At 50.7% G+C, this 10,282-nt stretch overlaps 1 protein-coding gene across 1 annotated transcript; it reads right to left on the minus strand.

The window, feature by feature from the left end:
* Positions 1–2,269: 2,269 nt before the first annotated feature.
* On the minus strand, positions 2,270–3,719 carry TMEM275 (transmembrane protein 275). Its single transcript, XM_054212534.1, has one exon. The coding sequence runs from the start codon at positions 3,717–3,719 to the stop codon at positions 3,171–3,173; it is 549 nt and encodes a 182-aa protein (XP_054068509.1). The 3' UTR covers positions 2,270–3,170.
* Positions 3,720–10,282: the final 6,563 nt, after the last annotated feature.

The following is a 10,282-nucleotide window of genomic DNA, read 5'->3' on the forward strand; positions in this document are numbered from 1 at the left end:
CCCTTCCTGTCCAAGGGCCTTTGCCTCCAACTGGTATGGGATCTGCCATTACATTATCCATCACTGGCAGCATTTCACGGTGCAGCTGCGGTAAGGAGTGATTCCAGTATGCACATACCAGACTTGGTTTTCAACCCTTCAGTGAGTAGATGGAGTTGTATGGCTACCATTTGATTTTTCTACTTTTTTGGCTCCAAGTGCTCAAAGAAAAGTGCCATGGTAACCATGTTCACATGGGCGATACCTCTAAAGGACTTCCAGCCTGTTGTGCGCTATTCCAAAAGGCTGGTGAGCCAGCAACCTGGGAATCAAACCTACCTCAGCAAGCTATTCTGTTTAATTGCTACAGCAATCACCGGCAGGCAAAAATCATGGGAGCCTTTTGTTCAGTACAGCAGTTCCTGTGTGCTGAAGGGCAGCCAGTGCTGGAAGCAGAGCTCATCCATGAAAATGAGTTCTAGGGGGGATCATGCAGAGATCAGACCATACAGACTCATCCACCTTCAAGCAAATCTCCAGACTCAGGTGTGCTAATACCAACCGTGCTGCTCGGCAATGTGTCCATCTTTAACGCAGCTTTAAGCGGAGTTGGGAGCAGGTGTTTTCCCTCCTGCACAGGCAGGGAGCTGAGCACTAGCGCAATTAAATGATTTGCCCAGGACCTGGAGGCTGTACAAAAGACTTGAACCACACAAACGTCCTTCTCCTGAGCCTGCTTCTGCCCCTCCTAGCCAGTAGACCAGCCCTCCTAAAATCACAGATGTAATTCCTTGATGTAGAAGAAGCTGTTCAAGGCAGCAAAAGTGTTGGACCAATTAAGGAGAACCCACACTGGACCTACATTAAGACAGTTTGGTTACCTCTCATCAAGGAATGGAATTCAGGCTCCTCCTAGCTGAGCTCATGAAGGGGCCATCAGCTGCACAGCGGCTTCCCAGGGCAACCAGGACACCTCATGCATGGCCTGCAGAGCACCGCGGCTCTTGTCTCCAGCTCCCCCATGATCCTATGTGCCATCACTTAACCCAGCACACCAGCCATACGGTTCTCACAGTCTGGCCACGCAGAGGTCTGCTGTTGGCCGAGGAGAGCCTTGGCCATGTCACAACACCTGCCTCTCCTCCAGCATTTCCCTTTCAGCCCTCCTGCCCCTCCATACATCCATTTCTGCTGGCTAACGCCTCAGGGCTGTGTTGTCCTCAGCCTAGCAAACCACTGATGCTGGGCTGAATGGGAAGTGTTACCTCCCTCTGGCTACAAGGGATGCGAAGTGCCGTAGGAAAGTGATGACTGAAGGAAACTTGAACTATGAACTATTCTATGAAACATGACAAAGGCCTCAGAAAAGCTGAGGGGTGTGGCAGGGTATGGACTGTTTGCTGGCCCTTCTAATCCTGGAAACTTGGGGCATCAAAAGGAATTAGTAGGGTGCAGGATGAAAATAAGCCAAGGACAGAGAACTTTATGGCCTCTCATTAAAGTCTACAACTGTCTGCTGCAGGATCACAAACAATGAAAGCTGACAGACATTCAAGGCGCAACTGGATTATTTAATGCAGAAGAAACCCATTCAGGGCTACTAAACACAGGCACCACTTCCAGCTCAGGAAGCTCCTAACCCATAGCTCATTGGAGGCTGGGAGAGCATTTTGGACAAGCAACATCCTGCTTTTGCCCTGTCTTCTCCAGACCTTGCTCTTGGCCTTCTCAGAAACACGACGCTGGGCTAGCTGGGCCTTTGGAATGTGTTGGTATGGTCACTCTTGTGTCCATATAATTTCCTAGTCACTCAAAGTCCCAAAAGTCCCATTTGTAATATAGGATTTCCATAAACAGAGAACCTATGCAGCCGTTCCTACTCAAAATCCACTCCCCCGGTGCTGCCTCCCCACGTACTGGTCTTGCCTAGCACAGCTGTCCTTCCCCACACTGGTCCCATGTCTCATAAAACATGTGAACAGCCCCTACAGGAGTCAGAGCAAAGGCCCGTTAGCACAGCACTGTCTTCCCAGCTGGGGTTACCCAGGGAACACAAAGCCTTTGCAGCAATAATCCATCAGATCAGGGGCTTTCCGAGGCAGAGGTGGTGTCTTTATGTTGAACAGCTCTTCATAAATTCTCTTCCGCAAACTCTTCCCATTGCTTTGCAAGCCCGCGAGCACATTGAGCAGCCAGTTTCCTGCAGCAAGGGGATCCACTCGCTCCTGATTGTGTAATGGATCTCGCAGCCACTTCAGGGAAAGAGATAGTCACCGTCTTCCAGCACAGCTATACTGAAGCCCATACAGTTATTTACTCCTTGTCCCAAGCTGATGTGTGTCCCAGGGCAGCCTTCCACAAAAAAGATGGAAAGGAAGCTGCCTAGCACTCAGTACATAATCATTGCCCAAGGATTCCATTTGCAGGCTCCTGCCAATCTCTGGTTACTCCAAGAGCTTGTCCCCAAGGATTCAGCCTGGCTGACCTTCCAAGGTACGTACTGCTCTGAGCTGCACAGCTACAGCCCACCCTGATTAAAACAAGAGGAAAATACCAGTGCTAATTGCAATCCTTGTGATTCATTGTCTCTTAGAATGGGTGGTAAAGTCACGCAAGTGAACCCAAGATGGGGCAAGGATTTTCAAGGGAGAGGAGATTATTTCACACTACTTTTTCATTAGCGAACACATAGCTTTGTCCCTGCTGCCAAAAAGGTTGGCACTTAAAATGCTGAGATCTTCTTGTGACTGAGTGGCAGCGAGCTGTAATTTACTGCATTCCTGCTTCTTTTACGTTCAAGAATTGCTTCACTTCTGAGAAGAAAGAGCTGTCATTTGTCAGCCCCATGTAGCCCCTCCTTCCAGCCAACATGTTTCCACGTTATGCTAGACAAATTAATTCATTCCCCTCTTCCTATTTGCTCCCCAAAAAAGCCGGTGTATTCCCAGGAACTTAAAAGTCATCCTTTCACAGCAACATCATTATCAATTTTCTTTTTAAAGCCACGTAATGGGCATGTTCCCCTCAGCAAAAATCCAGAATATTTCTGCTATTGCATCCACCTCCCTTAAATTGATTCAGAGAGACCTGGCTGTCTGCTGGCTTTCCACAAGCACCTTCCCCACACCCATGGATTTCCAGCCCACCCATTGCAGCGTCTGGCTGGCTGCTAACAAAAGCTCTGCCTGGCTTTAGGATGCGGCCAGGTCCCTGGGCAAGTTGAGCTGTATCGCTTCTCCTCCTGTGGTGTACTTGGCCACCGGCCCGTTGCCTTCCATGGTGAAGAGCTTGCAAGTCTTCGCGTTCTCGTGAACCGGTGTGGACTTTTTCGAGGAGATGGGGGAATTTGTGGGGCTCAGCTGAACGGCGGTGGTATCCTGCACCGTGTGCTCACTAGTTTCAATTTCAAAGGCTGTGTTGCCAGGTTTGATGAGCCCAATGTTGGAACCTGGTTTGGATTTCCTGGCCCCGTGAGCTGGGGGCCTCCGGCTGCAGATGCAGCAGGCACCGAAGAATGTGAAGGCCACCACCAGCAAGATGGGTCCAATGATGATGGGAGGGTTGTTCATGGGGAGGAAGGTCCCAAAGGCAAATGCTCCCACTAAAGTGATGTTGATCCCTGCTAGCATGATGCAGAGTCCACAAGCGCAGCAGAGAGCAGGGGAGGGGAGGCCCTGAGGTCGTGTCTTTTTCTGAATGGGTTTCTGGGACAAAGAGCCGCTGCTCTTTTCACTGAACATGTTGAGATGAGTCTCAGAGGTCACTTCAGTCCTCACAGGGTGTACGCTGCGTTGAGAAGGCTAGCTCTGGTCTCCTGCTGCCTTGAAATCTCTGTAGAGGAACAGAAAAGCATGCAACTATTAGAGCAATGAACCAAAGGCCCTTTTCCACCACCATTCACGGTGAACAGCATCTTTTCTGGGTTTGCTGGTACCAACAACTAAGTACAAATCCAAGACTGCTCTCAAGTCTGGGCTCTCCCTGTCCATGATGGTCACATGCAGTCAACCTCAGCCTGGAGCACTTAGCCCAGCATGCTCAATGCCCTTTGCCATCCCAATGGAAGACGCTCAAGTGAATCCGAGCATGCGATGGCCCAGAGTCTACGCTTGGCTCTACCTGGATTCTGAGTAACGGTGCAGCATTGCAGCAATATGGCTGGACAGACAGACCCACATCATGAGCTCGGACGTTTCTCACACGGGTTTGAGACCTGCTGCATACATCTCTTGATGCTCCCTCTACTCCATCCACTCTTTCCTTAAAATACAGGCTCTTCAGGACAGGTAATATGTCCTGCTGCCCACTTGGGCAGTAGCTGGTCTCACGGTGTTTGTCATCACCCACACAACACCTGCCCAAAATAACAACAGACTCCAGTACTTCTCTGAGCATCCCTCACTGCAATGTGAGTGCAATCTACTCTTGGACGGGTAAATGGTAACAGAAAGTGGGACTCTCTGCTCCACATCTCAGTTGTCCAGTAATTGAAACTAATCATCCAGGTTGCCTTTCTAGTCAGTGAAGAATAAAAAGTCACAGAAGATGATCCAGAATGTCCCAAAAAGGTGTCTACAATGAGGGGGTCTGGGCTGACTACAGAGGGAACCTTGGAGATGACTTGAGCAGCTAACTGTTAGATGCTCAGTGAGACAAACTCCATCCACAGACGCTGAGTGACTTGTCATCGGTCACAGGAGTCTATGACGAAATGGAGCAAGTGTAGGTGTTTAGCTTGCTGGACCATGCTTTCTACCATGCCTCACACCACGTTTGGTGTGATCACAGGAGTTCCCACAGAAGGGGGCAGGGAAGCTTGTTTGCCTCAGCAAACGTAAAACCAAACTTCTACACAGTTCGTGCACAAGCAACACTGGCTCCTGGATGGAAGCTCATGGAAACTGAGATGATGAAGCTGGAAAAGAGCCTGGGGATCTGCCTAGGACCCAAGGCAGGAACACATAGCCCTGACTGACAGCAGCAGCTTCTCCATGAAGGAGACTATTGGATGTGATAAGAGCTGGCTTTGTGTTCGCTATACTTTGCTGGGAAGCCAAATTGCCAGAAGCCAATTTGCCAGCAGTTTGCTGGTGATGCCTTTGATTTTACAGGCAGGAGAGCATTTCTCTTCCCAGCCAGACTGCAAACAATAGCGGTCTGCTCTCTCCTACTCCCCTGCCTGGCTCCCTGGCTGCCTCCCTCCCCTGCTGTCAGATCACTTTCAAAAGGGTTGCCGGGGGAAAACTGATACCACACAGGTTTCTACTGCAAGAGCCAACAATCACTGTTGTGCTATTAACACTCTGCAGACACTAAATTAAAAAAAAAAAAACAATCACCCATCACCCTGAAACATGCCGGTGGGATCAGCCAGGCATTTTCAACATGTTTCCTAGGTTATAAAATTCTCCTGCACCTCCAGCTGAGGCAAAGCTCTCTGCTTCTCCATTCGGTGTCATATCTCATTTCCTTAGCTTGGGCTTGTGTTTAGACCCGAATGAAGTGCAGCAGTGAACTTTCAGTGAAGTTGTTATTCAGTGAGACATCAGCTGGAGCTGACAGGGACAGGCACGTGGAAGGATTAAATCCTTCCTCATCTGGGGATGCCTCACTGGGGAGGAGTCTCTCTGCAGGCAAAGATGTTTCAGGAGAACTGAGAGCACGCAAGATGAGAAAGGGCCTTTTCTTCATTAGCCGGGCTAACATCTATCCACGTTTCTCCAGCAGTGTTCCGCCTGGGAAGCCTGGCACACTGATGTGAGCTGGAGCCCTGATTCTGCCTCCTTCACCAGCCCTGGACCAGCAGCAAGACATCTTCTGGTTAACGACATGCACACACACGCTGTTCTCTCTTACGGATACCGGTCTGAATCTTTGGTGCACAGAGGCTGTAGATACCCCAGCATAGCTCTTCCCTTGATTTACTCTGTACCTTCCCACTGCAAAGTGCTCGGCAGGGAGCCACGCGGCTCTTTGTGGCTAAATCATATCATAGATTCACTCCACCAGGTTTATCGCTCCCGACTCCTCAGCACTCACCTGCTTCCACCCTGCAAGAATTCCCTCTCCTGGGAGAGCCGTGCAGCTCTCGCAGCTGCTGGGCTCCGGCGGGATGCAAAAACAACCTGGCTGCCTCTGCTTCTAGGCAAGGCAGAGACCAGAGGTCACGCTCCCACTGAGATTTTCCAGAGGAGCTTCAACCTGTTGCCCGTCACATCTGTCAGCGGTCACCTGTAGTCAATCCAAAGAGACTGTGCTTGTTGCTGGCTGCTTTCAAGGCTGCAGCTGTATCACCCAGCATGGTTCCCGGCAGCTCATTTTCTCTGCCTGGCAATTATTGCTCACCGTTACAGCTCTGTGAATGAAGGGGGTTAAGCTTGGGTAAAATCCTCACTGGACCTCCCCAGGCTGTAACAGGGGAGGAGGGGGACAAGAGGGCTTGTTCAGGTACCATTGGCAATGATAAATCAGGGCAGCCCATCCAAGGACAGCTTGCCCCAGCAGGTAAGAAAGAACCACAGATCCACTTTGGAAGGATAAAGGACTTGCAAGAATGATCCAGCTGGGCTCAAGGTAGGTACAATCACCATCAGCTTCCTAGGCATTCATGGCCACTTCCCAGAAGGAGAGGAAACCAGATCTACAGTATGGAAATAGGGATGTGGCACATAAGGACGGAGACCTCTCACCCTGCAGCTTGACTGGAGGAGGCACTGGCTGCTCCTTGGGCCACCCTAGGACAGGCAGACGGTTCCCAGGTTGTGCCAAGGGACTGGGCAGGCAACGGCAGCTACCTGCCTCCTGGCAAGTGAAGAGGGAAGAAAGGAAATTTGCAAATAAACCGCTGTGGCTAAAGCAGTGATGAGTAGCTTGCCAGGAGTCATCACCCTAGGAGGCCCGTTGGGTTGGGTGTCTGGGTATGCATCAGTATCAGCTTGCACAAAAAGTCAGAGACTAGAGCAGGCAGTGTGACAAAACCCAGGGTCCGGGACCTCCTCAGATACACCTGCGACTGTAAAATACGCGTCTGTCAGTTCAAAGGGCCAGGTCTAACACAGGGGCCATGACACTGCCCGAAGAGTGAAGCTGTAACCACATGAATCCAAGGGTTTGTGTTGCACGCCATCAAGTGGGGAATAAAAGCACCTGGGGATGACTGAGGGAGCAAGCCACCAAACCTGTTGAGATGGCATCAAAGAAAAGCATAGGAGCATAGGGAGCCACATCTGCCTCATTCACTTGATGAACATGGAGATATACCCAGAACCATGGGACAGAGCTAGTGGGAGTGGTCAAATATAGAGCCAGGGTTGAGATCTCATTTAAACTGTGTGAGGAATTCTGGGGCTTGTCACACCCTTTCTACAGCTGCACCATAAAGGTTCTGGCCATGCTATGTCCAAGACAAAACTTCTTTCCCATCCTTTTTGCTTGGAGAACCTACATGGGGTAATAGACCTTTCCCAGCAGAAAGCACTGGAGTCATCAGAGAATCTAAAGGGAACCCTGTCTGGAGCGAGGACCTCTCCCATCAGCTTGTGGACAGAAGACCTTGGAAGACAGCACCATCATAGTGCTAGGACATGACCTGCACACGCACCACAAGGTAGCCAACAGTACATAGAAGGGAGTGTGTTTGCACTGGGAACATTTAGAAAGTGGATCACTCTTGACTCTTGTCTTGATCTCCCTATGAAACATCAGGGATTCTACACAGGGGATTCCTGTTGGAAAACCAGATGAAGTGGGGATGAGAAAGCCAGCAGAGCAGTGGAAGATAAAGCAAAAAAACAAAGCAAAGCCACAGAATGCCTTACACCATCCTCTACCTGACAAGACCCTGCAACAACACAAGTCCATCTTTATGCTGATTGCCATATACAACAGAAGCATCTTTGTTCTCCTGTCATCTCCTAGAGCACAGGCTGATGGTATGGGGAGAAGGGTCCCTCTCCATCCCCTTTGCAGTCACAAGAACTCACTGATGTGGGGGAGCTCCCACTGCTGTCATGCCTGAGGCTATCTGGCAGCTTTTACATTCCACTTCAGCCAAGTTAATGCGTTCAAAAATGATAACTTTCCAGATAAATTATCCCATCCAAAATGACCAACCTCCTTTCCGTCAGGAGTGGAAAAAGTTCTCTTTGGGCTCTCTGTGTGAAACAGGTTCTTTTCTTATCGGTTAGAGCCTAGGTTTCTTTTCCAAACAACATTTCAGCTTGAAATGCATTACTGCCGAGCACTGCTACACAAAAAAAAAGCTGCATATCCAAGCTAGAGGGATGGAAATCCAGAGGCTATAGTGATTCCTTCCAGAGGAATATCCATCCCTCCCTATAATCTCAAGGGGACAAAGAGAGACTTTCATTCATAGCTCTGGGAGTTCCTAGAGCTCAAAGGGTGCACTGACATATTCAGCCAGCATTTTAGGAGCATCATTTAAAGCCATACCAGCAGCACCAGCAACATGCACAGCTAAGCACGCTTCCCTCTTAGTTGTAGTGAGGGGGATCGAGCTGTCATCCTTCCACACAGTCTCATCTTAGCAGCACAGCCAAAATATTTGACAGACCCCAGATGAGCCTCCTTCCTAGAGGTGTGATGGCACAGCGAAATAATGACAGTGATCAGCAAAGAGAAATTGCAGTCAGACAGCTATAACCACCCCCCGCACACAGACAGACTCACAAACACACATGCACACACGCACCCTTTAGCTGTCAGGAGAAGCACAAGACTTTTTGCCGGGGCAAAGTGCTGGGAAACTCTCCGGCAGGGTCGGGGAGAGCCTCGGTGGCTGGGAGGGGAGGACACTTACCTGGGCTGGAGCAATGGAGAGCGCGGGTGTGCCGGGTCTCCCCTTCACCCTTCAGTCGGGGATGACAAAGCCATGGCTAGTCCCAGCAGGGCCGGGGCTGGAAGCCCAGCTGTGTGCTAGGAGGAGAAGGCTCTCACATCCTCCTCGCCTCTCTTCACCGAGCTCGGGAAACTTTGCTGGGGTGCCAGGCGAGCCGCGGGCAGCCCCCGGGAGAGCTCGGCGGGCTCCGTGCGAGCTTGGCCGCCTTCTCCCCACTTTCCTCCTTCCCCTCGGAGGATGATGTCCTTCTCCTCAGGCAGAAGGGGGCTCAGACGCAGCATCGCTGCCCCGCCGCATCCTCTCCTGCCGCCTCCTCCGCCTCCTCCTCCTCCTCCTGCAGCCTGCGGTCCCCAGCAGGGCTCAGCCCCGCCGCCTCCCCCGCTGTCCGGCGGGCTCTCACTCTCCCCCCGCGCCTTCTGTTTCTTCTTCCTTTTCTACTTCAAGGCTGCAGCTCCCGCCCCCTTCAGCTGACAGAGGTGGCCGGAGCAGAACAGCCCCTTTTTCCCCCAGGGGAGAGGAAAAATCCCGCAGCGGGTCTCCGCCGAGGGGCAGCCCCAGCCCCGCTCCGGAGCCGCCGGGGTGGGGAACGAAGAGCCCGGAGGGGAAAACCACCGCCAAATGCCAAGGAATAAGATGCAGGCTCTCCGCTTGCTGCAGAGAGGCAGGGAGCTCTTTAAACGCAAGAGGTTTGAAACGCGGGTTACGAATAAAAAAAATATTAAAAAATAAAAAAAATATTAAAAAATAAAAAAATACAACTGGTGTCCGGGTGCCTTGACGCTGGAGGGATGCAGGAGTGGCTCCTCGCTGGGCGGCCGGCAGTGAGGGGTGCTGAGACAGGACCTCCCAGAGGTGGAAACGTTCAGAGTGTGGGAGCTGGAAAATCCAAAGAAAACCAAACCAAAACAAAAACCATCCTCAGATGCAAAACTAATGTTTTAATGTGGCAATTAGATCTCAGGTACTCTTAAAAGTACTTGCTCTAAAAACATGCCTGATGCTAGACCCTGTTGCAAGCACAGCCAGGGTTTTAGCTCCCATATCAAGAAGCCAATCTCTGTCTGTTTGTAGAGTTGGTGACCACAGGAAATGGCAAACTGCAAGTTATTGCACTGGATGGAGTATAGGTAACCCTTCCACAGCTTAAGGCGTGCTGACACTCACACACACTCCACGGCTCTCCGTGCCCACACTGCTGTAACCAGCCTGGATGCTGCCGGTGACAACTGAGCAGAGGCATTTCTCCAGCTTATTGCAGGAGAATTCTGTACGAATCGGGCTGGAGCTGATTGAACATGAATCATGCTCCCCTCTTTTTTCAATGATTGCTTTCATGATCTCGAGAGAGAGAGGAGAAAAGTTAACATAGAGATGGTGAAAAAAACAAAGGTCAAAGACAGAAATTGCCGAAGAGGAATGAACACCTACTTCTCTTTATTCTCCAGG

The sequence above is a fragment of the Rissa tridactyla genome, chromosome 8, assembly GCF_028500815.1.
Source record: "Rissa tridactyla isolate bRisTri1 chromosome 8, bRisTri1.patW.cur.20221130, whole genome shotgun sequence".
In the NCBI taxonomy this organism is placed as follows: domain Eukaryota; kingdom Metazoa; phylum Chordata; class Aves; order Charadriiformes; family Laridae; genus Rissa; species Rissa tridactyla.